The following is an 18,936-nucleotide window of genomic DNA, read 5'->3' as shown; positions in this document are numbered from 1 at the left end:
GAAGGGAAGGAGCCCGAACCTGCAGACAAACCAACTGTGGCCACCAGATGGCGACTGCCGGCTGCTTAAATCCATCTCTGCCTTGGAGACCAACAGGTCACCCTGGATGGTTTTCCTAGAATGGGTGGCAGGGCCTGGCAAGCCAAACAGCTATAGGGAAAGTGTGAATATTTTTAGGCATCCGCCACCAGGGGGGTAAACATGGCCAGGATGCAAAGAAACCTGGGGGGAGACCAAATCAGAGCAGGGTGAGGCAATAACAGTCAGGGATAGCATCCCTTTGCCCAGCTGGGGCTGAATAAGCAAGCCCCCCGCCCCGTCTCCATCCCCCAGGGCGGAGCCTTCCAGCCCCCTGGGCAGCCGGTGGACGGTGCTAGTCCTTCCCCATGGTGTAGCCCTGAATCATGCTGCTGAAGTAGACCTGCGTGCTGCGCTCCGGATAGAAGAGGACCATGTAGCATTTGGGACCAAAGTAGCCCAGGCTGATGCCCAGAAGGTTGAGCACAGTGACCAAGAGGTCCATGATGGTGACCAGGACCCCCTCGTAGACAGACATGAAGGTGCAGAGGGAGATGGAGGAGGTGAAGTAGAAGGTCATGCGGAAAGTGATGAACTTGGCCTCGTTGTAGGTGGTGGGCAGCTCCTTGCCCATGTAGGTGAAGCTGAAGCCCGCCACGGACAGAAGCAGGTCCAGGCTGGTGTGGAACAGCAGTGCCTTGCGGTAGTTGCAGGACAGAACCATGATCTTGGGGTCATCGGGGTCAGCGCGGGCGGTAGGGTTGGCGCTCATGGCCAGCACATTGCCCACCACGATGACCACCTTGCGCACGGTGAAGGACGCCACGGAGACATAGGGCCCATGGTAGCGCACCCAGTAGCCGCAGGCGCGTGGGAGGCGCCTGGCCATCTTGAAGATGCAGACGATCTGGAAAGAGCGCACGGTGATGCCGGAGACGCGGATGGGGAAGCAGAGGGTGAAGAAGGTCTGGCGGCAGAAGCACGTGAAGAACGTGGGCTGCCCTACGTACACGGGGACCATGGTATATGCCAGCAGCAGCGGCGTCAGCACCAGGAAGCACACGGGGCCCCCGGCCGAGCAAACCGGGCGTGTGCAGGTGCCTCCAGAAGATCCCCATGATGGCCAGGGTGCTGAGGAAGCCCAGGACGGACAGCATGGCCACGATGATGGGGGATGCCTCGTGCCATTCAAGGAAAGCCAGCCGCCGCTTGAAGCGGGAGGTGTCGTTCCTATGGGACCACTCTTAACTTGGGCAGGACTGACAGTCGAATTCGTCTGCAAGAGCCCACGGCAGCTCCCGTCAGCCACACCTGCCTTGCTGGCACCCACATCCTCTGCACCTGCCCCGGGCCAGGCCCCGGGGGTGGGGCGCGGAGCTGAAGGTAACGCCTACAGTCCTAGCCGCCCCTCGCTGCGTCCCTTGTATCCACCGGCCCATCAGCTCCTCACTGCAACCCCATGCTCAGGCTGGCTGCTCGCAGCCCCAGAGTCACATCCTATCTGCCAGGTAACCTCAGGAAGTCAAAAGTTGGGTGCTGTTACCTGAAGAAGTCAGATTAGGTGTCAGGCTGGCCAAACTAAGAGGGTCCCTACAAAGGTCTGAGGCTCAGCCAGGCAGTCACAAAACCAGTAAGTTACAGAGGCAAGATTTGAACCGAGGTTTCCTTGACCCAGATCCTAACAATGGTAATCCCTTCCTTCCAAGACCTTACCCTCTGGTGGGATAGACATTCAAGCATTTAATCAAAGAATTCATTCAACAAATGCTTTTTCGAGCATCCTCCACGGTGGTGGGCATCTGAGGTGGGAGACCACAGACATGGATAAAACCTAGCCCCTGCCTTCAGGCTACTGACCAACCAGGAGAGGAAAAGCCTGTGAAATCATTCAACAAACTTTTGTTGAGCACCTACTCTGTGCCCTGGGCTCTGCTTGGCACATAGTAAGTACTATGTAAGTACCAATCTACTGATTGGTAGATGTCTATGTCCACTTAATTTACTAATCAGGGAAGTCATAAACAAACTAATTTGAGCCCCAACTGTGAACCGTGCTCAACACTAATATGGACAGAGAGAGGACATTGTCCCCACCTTCCTGGAGTTTATAATCTATAGGGGGAGATATTGATTCGTCTAACCAAGGATGTCATTCAATAAATATTCACTGAGCAAACATTATATGCTCTGAACTACACTAGGCACTGGGAGGTCAGAGAGATAAATCAGATCCTGTCCCCACCTGCCAGAAACATCTCTTCTATGGACAGAGACATTCATTCATTCATTCATCCATCCAGTGGACATTTTCTGGTCTGACCCCCCTGGGCCCCCAGCTACATGTGTATGGGGTGAGGATCAGTGACAGCCTTGCCTGGTTGAGAGCTGTTCCTTCTCCCACCCTCCCTAATAGTGTGCACTGAAGATTTTTCTCTACACCAGCTCCCAGGGATATACACTGGAATCAGACACTGTCCCTGGGGGAGACTCCAGAAACCCTGCCAAAGATGAAGGGCCCTGAAAGCCCAGGGCAGGGCAGGGCGGGGCAGGGGAGTGGCTCTGCAAGTCCTACCTGCAGTTCGGTTGAGGAAGGTGCCCGGAAGGCAGTCAAGACACTCGAAGCAGCAGGGATGGATGCCTATGGGCTTCTTCCTTTGCCCAGGCTGGCAGTCCTTGGAACACATGGACACAGGGATCTGGAGGGAGGAGGACAAGAGACCCTGAGCCCAACTAGCAGGATGCTCAGGGGAGGGAAGCCTGGCCCCTGTCTGGGATAAGGAAGGAGCAGGAACTGCCATTAGAACTGGACCTTTGTAGGGACCCTCTTAGTTTGGCCTGCCTGACACCTAATCCAACTTCTTCAGGTAACAGCACTCAACTGCTGAGACAGAGACTTCCTGAGGTTGCTGGGGAGATAGGATGTGACTCTGGGGCTGCGAGCAGCCACCTTGTCTCCATGGAGGGGGAACACTCCCAAGGAAGGAACTGAGATCTGGAGAGAGACCCTGGATCCATCCATGCCTGAAGTCCACATGGTCTACCCCTGGAGTTTTCAATGATAGGAAGCAACAACTTCACTCTGTGCTTACATCACCTTCTGCCATGTGCATATAAGAGTCTAATTAACACAACCTTTGTGGAGGGGCAGGGGTCTTCAGATGAACAAGAGCAGATAGGCAGTGGCCATGTCTGTTGTTCTTACTGCTCTATTTCTAGAGAACAGAGGACCCCCTCCCCGATGGTTTATTGAGCACAGGAATGAATTACAAGCAGAGGGAACAGTAAGGGCAGGGAATAGAAGGGAGTCAGCATGCCCCAGGAGAAGGGTGGAGAGTGGGAGAGCCACATCCTGAAGGCTCGTGTGGGGCACACTAAGAATGAAGGGGCAGTGGGAAACAACGAGGGTCCCTGAGTGGTGGGCAGCCTGATTAGATCCAGGTGGTACAAAAATCATTCTGATGCACAAATAGGAGGTGTTGTTACAAAAGCACACATATGAAGGGCCAGGGGCCAGACAAGGGGAGCCACAGTAGGACCACTTGACCCCGGAGCCCCTCCCTTCTTGCCTCTGACAGGTCACCTGCCTTCCTGCTCCACCCCTGTTGTCCCTCCTGCTCATGGCCATCAGATGACACCTCCAGACGTCTTGTCTCCTGCCTGAAGCTCCTTCCTGGAAGAACCTCAGGGGCTCTCCATCAGCCAAAATGAAACATCTGATCCCTCACCCGCCTCTCCAGGCTGTCGGCAGTCTTCTCTGCCTCCCGTGGGACCACACACATGTGCACACCAACACACATGCGAGCCTTATCCAGACCTACACCTTACCACCCCCTTGTCATGTATGGTCCCCACCACCACCTTCCAAACTCATCTCTTCACTATTCCCTCAGTAGCTAACTTAATCCTCCTCTTAATCATGGACTCTCAATCTGCTATTCACTCATTCATTCATTCATTCATTCAAAAAGGTATTGAGCTCATACCGATGCCAGGCACTGAGAATTCAACAGTGAACACAAGGAGGCTAAGTCTCTGTTCTTAAGGAATGAATTCTCTCATGGGGAAGAGGCACAATACACATATAAATATGTAACTTGACTGGTGGTGATAAATACCATGAGGGAAAGTAGAGCCATGCAGTGGGGATGGAAAGTGATGGAGGGGCTGATTGCAAATTTGAATGGGGTGGGCAAGGGTGGCCTTGTTGAGCAGCTGACACTGAAGCAAAAACCTAGAGGCTGTGAGGGACCAAGTGACGAAAAGATCTGTACAGGCCGAGGGAACGGCATATGCAAAGGCCCCGTGGCAGAGGGCACGCGGCATGGTCGCTGAGCAGCAAGCCCCACATAGCTTGAGCACAGTGAACACAAAGGACAGCAGCAGATCAGTTCGAAGAGGTGGCATCAAAATACTTGGGCTTTTACTCTGAGTGAAACGAGAAACTACGAGAGGCTTCCACACAGAGGAATGACAGGATCTGACTTCCTTTTAACAGGTTTGTCCTGGGTTCCATGTTGAGTTTAAACTGTGAGGGACAAGAGCAGAAGTGAGAGAGCAGGTAGGATACTGTCACAAGAGCCCGGGTGAGAAATGGTGGTGGTTCTAGCTAAACAGGCAGCAGCAGAACAGAGAAGGGGTCAAAACACTTCTGAAAGGAACTAAGACCTAAGTAAATGGAGAGACATTCCATGTTTATGCCTTGGAAGACTTAACATGGTGAAAATGTCAATACCGCCCAAAGTAATCTGCAGATTTAATGCAATCCTTATCAAAAGGGATTATCAAACTGGGATTATCAAAATCCCAATGACTTTTATTTTTTTTGCAAAAATAGAAAAAACCATCCTAAAATTCAGATGGAATCTCAAGGGACACTGAATACCCAAGGTACTCTTGAAAAAGAACAAAACCAGAGGACTCACATTTCCTGATTTCAACACTTACTACAAAGCTACAGGAATCAAAGCAATGTGGTGCGGGCATAAAGACAGACATACAGACCGATAGAATAGAGTCCTGACACAAACCCTCACACATAGGGTGAAATGATTTTTGACAGAAGTTCCAAGACCATTCAGTGGGGGAAAGATCATTTTTCCAATGAATGGTGCTGGGAAACCTGGATATCCACATACAAAAGAATAAAGTTGGACCTAACACCATATACAATTACCTCAAAATGGATCCATGACTTCAATAGGAGACTTAAAACCATAAAAACAGCTAGGAGAAAGCATAGGGCATAAGTTTCATGACGCTGGATCTGGCAATGATGTCCTGGATAAGACTTCATGAAAATTTAAAACTTCTGTCCATCAAGTGACACTCCAAGAGACAAACCACAGAATGGGAGACAATATTTGTAAATCAGATATCTGACAAGGGATTAATATCCAGAATATAGAGAAAACTCCTAGAACACAAAAACTCAATTCAAAAATGGACAAAGGACTTGAATAGAGATTTCTCCAAAGAAGAGATACAAATGACAAATAAGCACTTGAAAAGATGCTCAATCGTTAATCAGTAGAGAAATGCAAATCAAAACCACAGCGAGGGACCACCTCACACCCATTAGGATGGCTACTATGAAAAACAAAAACAAACAAACAAAAAAACAGAACATAAGGGGTGTTGGCGAAGACGTGGAGGTGCTGGAACCTCTTGTCCACGGCTGGGTATGTGAAATGGTGCGGCCGCTGTGAAGGAACACGGTTCCTCAAAAAATTAAAAAGAATATTAACACATGATCCAGTTTCCACTTCTGGGTGGATACTCAAAAGAGTTGAAAGCAGGGTCTCAACGAGCTATTTGCACACCCATGTTGGTAGCGGCATTATTCACAATAGCTTAAAGGTAGAAGAAACCCGAGTGTGCCCATTGATGGATGAATGGATAAGCGAAAGTGATATTTTTTATTGGATTATGATTATTCATAATCACAATCCATTGATTGAATGGATTATTCAGTCTTGAAAAGGAAGGCAATTCTGACACACGCTACAAAATGGTTGAACCTTGAGGACATGATGCTGAGTAAAATAAGCAGGTCACAAAAAGACAAATACTGTGTGATTCCATTTATAGGCGGTTCTTAGTCAAATTCACAGAAACAGAAAGTAGAACAGTGGTTTCCAGGGCTGGGGAGAGGCGGGAATGGGGAGTTAGCATTTAACAGGCATAAAGCTTCCATTCTGAAGATGAAGAGTTCTGGAGGGGGAGGCTGGTGGTGGTAGCACGGGAATGTGAATGCACCTAATACCACTGAACCGTGCACTTTAAGATGGTTAAGATGGTAAACTATTTATGTATATCTTGCCACAATAGAAAATTTTGGGGAAAAAATGGCTGAAGCGGTAACTGTTAAGTTATAGGGGTTTTTTTTTACCATAATTTAATTTTTTTTAATTAATATATACCAAAGCTTATAGAATGCAGTGAACACAGTACTTAGAGGGATATATACAGCTCTAAATGCCTACTGAAAAAAGAAAAAGCTCTCAAATCACTAGCGTTTACTCTCACGGCAGAGCTAAGCTTATGCTTCTCTCCATCAGGGTTTGGTCTATATGGAACTAGAGCACTCTGGAATTCTGCAGAACGGCATGCTGGTCCACTGTATCTATGGCATCGTACTCATTGGATCTGGTGAGTAGGAAGTAGCAAGTACTCTTTATGCCCCACTAGGACGTGAATCCTTAGGGATAAGGGTATATGATAAACCTTCCAAAGATTCAAAGGGGGCCTGCCACACCGGTGATGCTTTTAGCGGTCCCGTGATCTGGGAAATGCCAGGACATCCTCTCTATGCTAAAGGACGAGTCATTACATCTTACATCTCCTACCATTAAAGAAGTATGGCACTTGATGAACCTTCAGAGGTGGGAGACAGCATAAATTGCTCTTGGAAATACTGCTCCAACCCACATTTAGCAGGCGACTCAGATGGCTTCTGGTTTCAAGGTACAGAATGACAAGCCTAGAAAAAGACTCTGAAGAAGGACCTGGCTGCAGGGCAAGCTCTCCTTATATGGCCAGGCAGATGTGCTGAGGCCAAGGTCACCTGCAGAGGACAAGATGGGCAAGCCCCAGTATGAGAATTGCACGATGCAGCTACAACACGCCTTCCACAAGGTATGACGCACCGTTTGCAAATCAGCTCTTGTGTCCTGTCGGGCCTTCGTGGAAAAAGAGCACGTGGCCTCAGGACCTCAAGTGACCCTCAGACACACGGAGTCGTGGGGCCAGGCAGGAAGAGTGGCAAGTCTCCATGCAACCGAAATGATGTGTTCAGGATCACGCCAAAACAGGCCCAGGGGGAGCAAGTATATTCCTCAAACCAGTGATGATGACTTTTGTGTCTCATGTGAATGCCAATCCAAGTACGCAGGGAGTGAGAAAAAACCAGACGGAAAGGATGAAGCCTCCAGCACAGGTCAGCTGGCCTCTGCCCTCGCCCCCACCTCCTCCCCGGGGCTCGCACAATGGGCCACGAGCAGAGTGCCCACGGTGTCAGGGATGGAGGCTGTGGGCGTGAGTGCAGCAGCGTGGGCCCCTGTCTCCGTGGTCGACAGAGCTGTGGCCACGGCTGAGCACCCAGCCTTCCAGCCCAGAGACCATGTTGAACCCTGGATTTGCTTCCACTCTACGTAGACACTAGCACGTCTACCACTTCGGGTGTCTTCTTCCCTGGAGGGAGCACTGATGCATCCATGTAAGAACTCGCCTCCCCCATCCGCAGTGCAATGCCACCTTCCAAGGCTGGACAGACTCAATGAGTCACCATCATGGGTCCCCCCAGAACATCCCCTCAGGCAAGAGACCCTTTGTATGGCAAGGGGGTGTGATTGGGCACGTGACCCCCGGATCCACTGATTCCAACATACACCACGTCTCCTGGAAGTACCCAGCCTAACGAGATAATGGTATGGCATACTAAGGGTTCAGGTAAGGTACCAGCTTGCAGAAAACACCTTGAGGGTGGGGCCCCTGCCCTTTAGGATGAGGTATAAGCACTGAATGGGAGGCTGATGTATAGCACTGTGGCCCCAACAGCTAGAATACAGGGGTCCAGCAACCATGGGGCGGAAGGATTGGCCACGGTCACCATGGTTCTCGGGGGCTCACGGTGGAGCTGGGGTGTCTCATCCCCACAAGCCTGGACTCTGCTAGAACACAGGTTCTGGTCTCCAAAGAGGGACTACTTCCACCAGCAGACAAAAGAGGCTGTCTGGTCCCCCCTTGATCATTTCAGGGGCCTGATGCCAGTGAACAAGACGGCCAAGGAAGGAGGAGGTAACCGATTTGGATTAGTGTAAGCAGCTAGGTGGCTGGCACTCAAGGGGGTACGAAGGACTAGGTCTGGAATCCGGGAGGTTGGCCGCGGCGGCCCAGTCCTCACTGCTCGCTGGACACCTGCCACAGCCACAGGCCGGCAAGGACAAGGCAACCACGGCCTCAGACTCCTGGGGACGAGTGTCTGGATCACCCCAGCAGCCAAGTGGCTGAGGGTTAAGGACACTCCGGGATGGGTGGCAGAGGGAGACATGAGGAGTAGGGGCTCCACCTGGGACCCCCTGCAGCAGCAGGGGCTGTGGGGGGTCCGCTCAGCTCCCGGTGGAGGGACTGGGCTGGCTTCTGCCCTCAAAACTCCACCCCACAGGCCGGGGGAAGGACAGCATCCCATCGCTTTGGCCTCCCTCATGTCTTCTCCAACCTCCTTTTATTCCTGCCACAGCCACAGCAACTGCATCCTGTGGGCGCTACCTGTCAGCACCTCACCTGAGTGACACTCTGTTTCTTTCGCTCTCTGCCCTGGGGCCGGGGTGTGAGATGCTGGTGGGAAATTGCTGGGCACTCACACATGTGTGACCCGGAAGCACAAGAGAGTTAATGCCCCATGGGGCGACCCTTGACCACAGCAGATGGGGGTGGTACAGATCCCATGGACCCATCCCATCCTTTTCCCTCCCTTGGGGACAACTCTAAAGTGGCCCCTCAGAAGGTCCTGGTCAGACTGAGCTCACAGCAGCTTGAGAACGTTCCCTTCTACTGTGTCCCTAACGAGCTCTCCCCCATCACCTACTCCTATTCCCGTGGAGCAGATCCTGGAATAAACTATCTGCGCATAAACCCTTGCCTCAGGCTCTGCTTTAGGAGAAACCCAGGCAAAGACACTGTTATTTGTTGAATTGCCTGCCCTCAAAATTCATAGATTAAAGTCTGGACCCCCAGGACCTACAAATGTGACCTTATTTGGAAATAGGATCATTGCAGATGTAGTCAAGATGAGGTCCTATCGGAGAGGGGTGGGCCCTACTCCAATAGGACCAAAGTCTTTACAAAAGGGGAGATTTGGAGACAGACACACCCACAAGGAGAAGGCCATATGGAGGCGATGGCAGAGGTCAGGGGAGACCACCCCAGCCAAGGAAAGCCAGAAATGGCCAGCAAACTACCAGAAGCTGGGAGAGAGGCCCGGAACATTCTCCCTCACAGACCTCAGAAGGAACCAACTCTGCTGACACCTTGAGTTGGACTGCCAGCCCCCAGAATCAGGAGACAGTACATCTGTGTTGTTTCAGCCCCCAGACTGTGGTCCCCTGGGAGAGCGGCCCTCGCAAATTAATCAAGACACCCACCCAACTGACTCCATGAAAATCCCCACAAAGCACAGGAACTAGCAGCACCAAGCCCCCCAGAAACAAGGATGAATAGTGTGTGGGGGTGGGGAGGATGCCGATGAAGTCTCCTCGAGCTTTTCTATCCCCTCCCCCTCCACACAAGCCTGGGTCTCTGCCCGTCCCCAGACCACCGCCCTCCCGACAGCTTGTTATCTAAGAGGGTAAAACAAAGGAGCTTTCGAATGACAGGTGGCAGGCACGGTGGAGGGGACAGCAAACGTAGCAAAAGCGTGAGCATTGGTTGACATGAGAACTGAAGTCCTTAGCAACCACGGGGCCAGCAAACGTTCACTTGGCACAGCTCCTGAGCCCCTGGGTCCTGAGCAGCCAGAAAGCCCTAGACGTCCCCAGTGCTTAGTCACTGGGAGGGACAGGGCCCAGACACTCCCCCCACAAATAGAGCCTCCACCGGCCGTCGATGACGGATCTCGGGCCCGAAGCGCCCGGGGCCACCCCAGCCCGAGCGGGCCGCCCAGCTCCAGGCCCCGGCCCCCCGGCAGCCGTGCGGGAGCCGACCGTGTTGTTGGCGGTGTGCCAGGAGACGTTGTGGGTGGCCTTCCGCCGCCGCAGCGCGGGGTAGTAGGAGGTGATGCTCTGGAACGGGTTCTGGCTCAGGTCCCATCGCCACTGGATGACCTCCAGGCTCATGAGCAGGTCCCCTTGCTTGTCAAAAAAGATTTCGTGGCCCAGGAGGGTGAAGTTGACCTTCCAGATTTCCTGAAGTAGCTGGAGGGGCCAAAGGGAAAGGAAGGGAGGCTGGCACCAGAGGCCGGGCCAGACCTGGGGGACATTCTCCCGTCCTACTAGCCTTGATTTCCACAGCTGCCCAAGGGGCCGTAGCACTGTGCAGGCGGCCATCCGGGAGGCAGTGGCTGAGAGCGCGGCTCTGGGGTCAGATACCTCTGGGCTTAGACGCCAGCTCTGCCACCTGCTATGGGGCCTCGGACCTGTCGCTTGATCTCTGCGAGCCCCAGTTTCCTCTTCGGCAAAGTAGGACAACAAAAACCTTGTCTCCGGGGCTCTGAAGCCATCAGTGAGTTTACCTATTTGGGGAACTTAGCACAGTCCCTGAAAACGAGTAAGTACTCACCTCCCGCCGCGGTGTTGGTGGTATTCTTTCTCCCTGGAAGTCACCTCCGCCATCCCTCGGGGATCCAATACCTGGGCTCTCACCTGCAAGGGTCAGCTGCACCTGCCCCCGCCCTCTGGGTGCTTCTTGCCTCCCCACCGGTAGAGGCCACTCTCCAGTCTCTCCCCATGCCGTCCCCCACCACTCTGAGTACGCAGAAGTTGGTACAAGCTGGAACATGCTTTGGACTGGGCATCCTGTGGCCTGAATTCCAATCTGAGCTCTTTCCTTAGTTTGCTGTGTGACTTTGGGCAAGTCACTGAACCTCTCTGGGCTGACCCCCAAAAGAACTTCCAGCGTAGATACTCCATCTATCTGGCTCCTAGATTTTCCCTCCATAATTGGGAGAGTCTATTGGGCTATATCTCGGAAGCCCGGAGCTCACCTCCCCTCTGGGACTGACAGACAGATAGCCAAGGAATTTGGGGCCCTAGCCTTCTTCCCACTCTGCCCAGGGAGTGAGGTCCTGGCTCTGGAAGCTTCTCTGGAATTTCCACGTGTTGCTAAGACTGAGGGCAATGGTCTTGGGAGCTGAGAGGAGGGAAGCTCCTCCCAGGTGGTAGGCCTATGGACGGGGGTCAGGATGGTGGAGTCCCACGGGGAGCCAGGTCCTGGTGTCCAGGTCATATCCCCACACTGACCTGGTCAGGCCAGGCTGAGCAACCTGGGATTCCAGGGTTCCAAGGTAGGGGGTCAGAAAGGATCCTCCCTGGGACGCCTGGGTGGCTCAGTTTGTTAAACACCTGCTTTCAGCTCAGGTCATGATCCCAGGGTCCTGGGATGGAGCCCCACATCATGCTCCCTGCTCAGCGGGAAGCCTGCTTCTCCCTCTGCCTGCCGCCCGCCCTGCTTGTGCTCTCTCTCCCTCTCTCTCTCTTTCTCTCTCTCCGACAAATAAATAAATAAAATCTTTTTAAAAGGAAGGAAGGAAGGAAGGAAGGAAGGAAGGAAGGAAGGAAGGAAGGAAGGAAGGAGGGAGGGAAGGAAGGATTGTCCCTGCAACTCTCCTGAGTGGGAGGAGGCCTGGACTATCATAATCCAGACACTGGTGTCAGAAATGGATGCGGACAAAGAAGAAGACATTCAGCTTCTCTTTGCACCAGGTCCCAGACAAACAGCATGGTCAGTCCTCCCCAGAACTCAGCACGGTGCCTGTTATTCCTTCTATTTCACACATGAGAAATCCGAGGCTCAGAGATATTCAATAACTTGCCCAAGGTCTCACAGCTAGTGGTGGCAAAGCTGGGATTCAAACCCAGGTCAGCCTGAGTACAAAGTTCTGCCTCCCAACAGATGGACAGAGGGGCTGTAGCTGAGATGTTGGGGGTGGACAGAGGCAGAGAGAAGGACGCAGCGGAGAGCAAGTGGTGAGCAAATGACCCAGCGTGCGGTCCTGGCTGGCTGGTCACTGTGAGAGCTCAGAGATGCTGGATAACAAGGTATAAAGTATACATCTCTGATGTAAATCCCTCCGCTCCTCCAGATCCTCAGGAAAATCTTACACTCCTGTGAAGATTTCATGGTTTGGGGTGTGTGTGTGTGTGTGTGTGTGCGCATGCAAATCAGAAAAACATAGATTTAAACTCCAAGTCTGAATCCAGACGACACAAACCCGGGACAAGAGAAGATGTATAAACCCCAAGCAGGGCCTCAGAGAGCGGACAGAATACATAAGCCCGCCCCCAAGGCCTCCAGCCCAGAGAGAAACGGCAGGGGACCTGGGGCGCCCACTGCCTGCCAGGCTTCTTTCCAGGGAATGTCACCCAAATCTCCTCCTAGGACAAGCCATCTTGGATGGCAATGATTACATTAATACAAAAAGGAGTTTTGTCACCATGAAGGACTTCTGTCTGGTTCTATGTGTCTGGAGGCAGGGTATGGTCCCATGGCCTCTCCACCAGTTTGCCCCGAAGCCAGCAAGCAAGGGGAAGGCTAGCGCAGAGCAGGTGCACCCAGCGGTCTCCATGGCAACCACTCCATGCCTGCCCTGTGGGGCCCTGACTTTCCATGGGTGGGGCCTCACCTGCCAGGGGTAGACCACCCTCTTGGAGCAGGTGGTCTGGGTGCAGCGCAGGAGGCTGGGTAATGCATGGGCCACGGCGTAGACAGCTGAGTACACGCTGTAGACCATGCGCTCACCAGAGAGCGTGAGGATGGTGTTGAAGGACGTGGTGGTGTCCTGGCAGGTGTCGCACTCCTGGTTGCAGGTGGCCCCCAGGCTGCTCCTGTTGGGCGCAGGTTGCCCGGCCTGGGCGGGGCATACGCAGAACTCGCTGAAGCCCGGGATGGGCACGCTCTGGGTGGTGATGCCCAGGAAGGTGCCCGTGTTGCGCAGCTCGGTGAGGTTGTGCAGGACCGGGTCGATGGCCCAGGACTCAGAGGCGATCCACACGGTGCCCGTGAATTTCTGGTGGAGCATCTCGTGGAAGAAGTTGTGCAGGACCAGGTCGGGCGAGAACAGGACCACAATGCGCGCCGAGCTCTGCTGTAGCTTGTCCACGATGGCCTCCAGGCGCTGGCGCTCCCACTGGGTCACCTCCTGGCTGGGCTGTGGCGTGGGCAGCGTCTCCTGGAAGGCGATGCAGATGTCGCGGGTGGTCAGGCGCTCGTTGAGCAGTTGGCTGTTGTAGCGTCCATAGTCGTCGCCGCTCACCAGCACGATGATCCAGTTCCAGCGGAAGTGGAGCATGACCTGCACCATGGCCTCGATCTGGTGATCCGCGCCCGGTACCGTGTGCAGCAGGGCGGGGAAGCACTGCTTGTCCCGCAGCTCATCACTGATGGTGCTGTCGGTCATCTGCCAGAGGGGACCGCCGCCAGCGTGAGCGAGGGCCTCCCCAGGCCACCGTCGCCCCGCCTGGGTCCCCACAGCATCCCCCCCATCCTTCCCCCTGTGGTCTCTGCTGAACGTGGCAGCCAGGGGACCCAGCACGCATGTGTCAGTCACCTTACTTACTCCTCTGCTCAAAACCCTCCAACAGCTCCAAAAGTCACTCAGGGGCAGCCAGAGTCCTTAGTGGCCCCCAAGAGGCTCCATCACTGACCCCAGCCCTCACCTCTCTGACCTCATCTCCTCCTACTCTCCCGGGGTCCCAGTTCTGCTCACGGGTTCTGTGAATGCACCAGGCACCTGCTGGCCTCTGCGTTCGCTGCCCCCTCGTCCCGGGGGGCTCTTCTACACACCTGCATGCCTCCCTCACCCCTTCACCTCCCTCGGGTCTTCATCCAATTGTCAGCGAGACCCGCCTGACCACCCTGCTGGGAACTGCAGTCCCTCTCTACCTGTTCCACCTGTCCACAGACCTGTCCAGCCTCCCTCACCCTGCTTGCCTTTTACTTCTTGCTTACTTTACTTGCTTTACTTGCACTGCACTTCTCACTTTCCAGCAGCCTTATCACGTGGCTCCTGACATGGCCTGTCTCTCCCGCTAGGAGGTGGGCTCTTATGTTTTGTCCCTTCCTATATCCCCAGCCCTACAACAGCACCTAGCACCGGAGGAGCTCTATAAATACTGGTTAAGTGAATGAAAGAATGAGTTCAGTCCCAGACTGGATGCCTCACATAAGTATTCTAACATTTACTAAGCACCTACTATGTGTCAGACCCTTGGTGCTTTACATAATAAAAACGACGGCAGAAATTATAGTATTTGTAACTCCCGACTGTGGGCTATCTTCTTGTGCTAGCTGCTCGTTAATGCATGAAAATTTCAGGCCAATTCTGGTCAAGGCATTTTCAATCATGATGATGATGACACTTATAATAATAGTACTAATACTAATGGCCCTTTTTGAGGACCTACTGTGTGGCAGACCCTGTGCTAGGCAACCGTACGGGATAATAGTGAGCACTTTCTGAGTCTTCGTTTTTGTGCAAAGTGCTTTACATAATGGCCATTGCATCATTGAAGAGATACCGTACCCCACAAACTCCTACAGAGGTTAAATCCTTTAACCTTCAGACAGTCCTGGGATGGAACTCTTATCATCCTGTTTTACAGGTGGGGAAGTTGAGGCTCAGAAGGGTTAAGAGATTTGCGCAAGGCCTCATGATGGCCAAGACTCAGAGCCAAGATGCACGCCCAGGTCTGTCTGCCTCCAAAGTCTGAGCTCTTAACCCATCAGCCAGGCTGCCTTCCCAGAGCTGGGGTTGACATCCCTACCCTGCTTCCTGCCTCCTCCTACCCCCATGACTAGTGGGGGGAAGTGAGCCCTCTGGACAACCACTCCTCTGCGCCCTCCCCAGCTACTTCTCCCAGGAGCCTGGGGCCTCACCTGTGGAAGGAGGAAGAGGGAGAGGAAGTGGGCCACAGTTGTGGTGGACTCGGAGTTGTCAGGGCCAATGACAGCCACTACCCGGGGCACATAGTGGCTGTAGTCCTCCTGGGTGGGCAGGGAATAGTTCTCCTGAGCCAAGAAGTAGAGCACGGGCTGGACATTGTTGGAGATGTAGCAGACATCCACCATCTCATAGCCCAGCAGCACGCCGGGCAGCAGGCTGCTATGGTTGTTGATCTCCTCCACTGCAAAGCGCATGGCCTGCAGGAGGTTGTAGCCCAGCACCTTCACTTCGTACCTGGGGGGCCACGTGGGGTGGGGTGGGAAGCAGGTCCAGAGTGAGAAGGGGAAGGGATGGGAGAGCCAACTTGTCCCCTCTGCCTCCCATAGGAAAACCCAGGAGTTGTCCAAGGAGGTGCTCCAGAAGATTCTGGCATTTTTATCACACCACAGTCCCCATACCATACCACATCTCTAGAATCACCATCATCCCTATGACCACCTCTGACGTTATGATCTCTGTGGCTACCCTCAATCACTACCATTGTTACCACTACCGCCTTCCCTATGATCTCTACCACCACTCTACCGATGTCCACCCGTGTGATCACCATTACCCACTACAATCTCTGTCGTCACTGTTACACCGCCACACCCTCTATTCCTATGAACAATATCATCACCTCTGCCATCACTAAAACTACATGTCTGTCACCACCACCACCATCACCACCATCACCACCACCACCATCATCACCATCACATACTCTTTGCCATTTGCATTATTACCAGTATTACTGGATCAACATTATCAATATCACCACCCTCACCACCATCACTTCACTGGACTCCCCACCATCATCACAGGCATCAGAACATTCAACAATGAGCCCAGTACCATCACGGGCACCATCACCCTCACCATTCTCAAAACAGCCTATAACTTTCCCCAACATCACATAAAGGGTGCATTTCTTAGAGTCAGCCCTTTATCATCTTTTGCGCACTCCTTCCTTTATCCCTCTCTCTCAGAATGCCTTCACCCTCTCTGTACCAGGTCACTAATTCATAATCCCATGCTTGCATGAAGATGGTCCACCTAATCTCGAGTGCTGCCGCCACCCCATGGGGCTCACAGGGGAAGGGTGAGCAAAGGAAATCCCTTCCAGTCCTGGAAGCACCTCCCCACCACCACCTAACCACAGCCCTAGGGAAATGCAAACCTTCCCCTCTAGTCTGAGAACCTGCTGCAAAAATACCACATTTATGCCTTCCAAAGGCATAACCCTTGGTTTCTAGACTGGGCCTTGGCATGGACTCCCTTGCCAAAGTGGGTGGGGCTGGTTTTGATAGTCTCTGCAACCCCTCCAGGCTCAAATATCCTATAACTCTTTATTAAGAGATGTGACATTGGGACAACCAGGTCTCCATGTTTCAGAACACAATTGCCGAAGATCTTGGTAACATGAACTATGTGGGTTCTCCCTCCGAGCCAGTGGGGATAATCCAGGATGAGGGGTTGGCAATGAATGAGGAGGAGCATTTTGAGCCCTGGGTCCTGGCCTGGTCCCCTGAGGACCGCGGGACCAGCACAGGCTTCCCACCCCACCCCCATTGCCGCTTCCAGCCTCACACTGGAGACTCACTCCTTGCACTGGGGCACCTGCAGGAAGTTGAGGTGGACGATGCCCTTCACGTTGGCATGGAGGGTGAAGAGGCCACCCAGGAGGTAATCCCCAGCCAGGTAGAAGTCTGAGTTCTCAGCCGGCGCAGCCAGGACCTGCAGCAGGATGAACATGGAGCAGACCGCCCTGGCCCGGGGTCCCATGGCTGGGAAGTGGGGGTCCCCGGAGGTGGCCCTGCCTCATCAGAGAGCTGGCAGCTTGACACCAGGGGATTTGCACAGACATTTACATGTGCATGACCCATGGGGTGGGGAAAGCACCTGGGACAGGTGGAGAGGTTTGAGAACTCTGGGGGAAAGGAGGAGGCTAGAACCAAGATGATCCCTTCCTCGGGCACGGTGGGACCTGGGTGGTCTGGGAGAACCCCATGTGGAAGTAGAGAAAGCATGTCCTGCTAACTTGGACACTCCCTAGCCTTCTGCCACTTGATTGAGAACAGGTTCCATGCCCCTAATGCTTCCAACATTTGGGAGTCCAGGACACAGATACTCACCCAGGAGACAGAGTAGGCTGGCAAATGGATCCCAAGCTTTAGAGCCTGATCAAGTGGAGCCTGGCATATAGTAATTCATATACGGCATCTGATAGCAGGAGTTCCAGAAGTAGCAGCCGTTGTCAATAAGAACCAGGCATCATGCTACGTGCTTGCCATTCACCATCTCGTTTAATGCTCATGATGACCAGGACTATTACCAGCCCCATTTCACAGATGAAGAAACTGAGGCACAGAGAAGTTAAGAAACCCGCCCCTGGTTGCACAGCCAGCAAAGCTGGGATTCAAATCCCACAGTCAGATTTTAAGGCCTGGCTCTTAATCTCCATGATATATTACATCATGAAGTGATTTCTTTTGAGAAAAAAAACAGGAAAGCAGCCGCAAAGAGAATGGGGGTCAGGGGATGGGGAGGCAACGGCCATCTGTCAGCCCAACAATCCATCAATCAGCTCTGCTGAGTGAGCCCCTCGGGGCACCCCCTTTGCACCCAGCACCAAGGGGCGGGGTACTGTCAAAAAGGAAAGCTGAAAATTTCCAAAGTCAAAGGCGACTACCCCCAAGGAGTGGGATGGAGAGGGGATGGTTCCCGCAAACCAGGCACCCATCTGAATCAGAGACCCAGTCCACGTCATGTCGTGTCGGTCCTTGCCAGCCCTAATGATTCATGGCCTAGTGAGAGCCTCAGGGCCCCTGCTGTGGAACGCCCAAAGCAGACAGCTCCCATCAGGGCCCCTGGGGTCCAGGGCTATGGCGAGAGGAGGCTTCAAGGCACAAAAAGTTGACCCAAGATCCTACGGTCTCACCCTGTCCCGCTCCAGCCAAGCCCGGCTCCTCCTTCAAGGGCTCGTCGGAGCCTTGCCTCCTCCAGGAGACCGTCTCTGGCCCCAGTGCACAGGAACCACCCTGGCTCTGAGCTGCAACGACCCTCCAGTCCAAGTGGTCATGGGGCACGGCCCAGCCTTACGTGGTTGACTGGCTCCCGCCCAAGACTCTGTCCGCACTCGAGGCAGCTTGAGGCAACGTGACTCTGGCCAACCTGGAGTGAACAGCAGCGATTTGCTGTGTGATCACAGGCAGGTACTAACCTCTCTGAGCCTCCGTTCTCTCCCCTCCTGAAATGGGGACAATAACTCCAGCCTCGCCGGATGGGGGTGGGGAATTACATAAAATGGCACGTGGGAACCGGGGCATGCAGAGCAGACCCCGGAGAAAGGTAAACTGGCCGAAGTGCAACATTGTCCCTTCCCGTAAGGAAATGAACTGCCACGGGGGGGGCACTACGGACGCTGGACCTTGCGGAAAGAGCCCAAAGCTTCATGAAGCTCCCCTGAAAGGTGCTGGATATTTTTAGCAGTTCCAGAGGGAGCACCTCTCCCTCACCTGGACCCCTCCTGGGGTGAAGTCATCCCACAGACATTTAGAACGACACAAAAAGCCTCCTGGTGATGTGGAAACATGCAGGATTTGCTGTGTGATCTTGGGCCTGTCGCTGCCCCTCTCTGTACCGATGTCAACCAGCGCTTGGGAGGGGAGACCCAACCCATAACACAAAAGGAAGAGCTGTGCCCAGTTGTCTGGAGAGATGGGCTCTGGGCTTGGCTCTCAATTCTACGGGCCTCAGTTTCCTCATCTGTACAAGGGGAGGCC

At 53.5% G+C, this 18,936-nt stretch overlaps 1 protein-coding gene across 1 annotated transcript; it reads right to left on the bottom strand.

Moving 5' to 3' along the window:
* Nucleotides 1–373: 373 nt before the first annotated feature.
* On the bottom strand, nt 374–16,936 carry TAS1R2 (taste 1 receptor member 2). Its single transcript, XM_032418217.1, is given in 7 exon segments — nt 374–1,103; nt 1,105–1,294; nt 2,591–2,714; nt 10,218–10,427; nt 12,854–13,627; nt 15,106–15,406; nt 16,755–16,936. Coding segments are annotated over 7 exon segments (2,511 nt in total).
* Nucleotides 16,937–18,936: the final 2,000 nt, after the last annotated feature.

The sequence above is a fragment of the Phoca vitulina genome, unplaced genomic scaffold (assembly GCF_004348235.1).
Source record: "Phoca vitulina isolate PV1807 unplaced genomic scaffold, GSC_HSeal_1.0 scaffold2, whole genome shotgun sequence".
In the NCBI taxonomy this organism is placed as follows: Eukaryota; Metazoa; Chordata; class Mammalia; order Carnivora; family Phocidae; genus Phoca; species Phoca vitulina.
The sequence above is the reverse complement of the archived record's forward strand: the minus strand, read 5'-3'. Positions and strand labels throughout refer to the sequence as shown.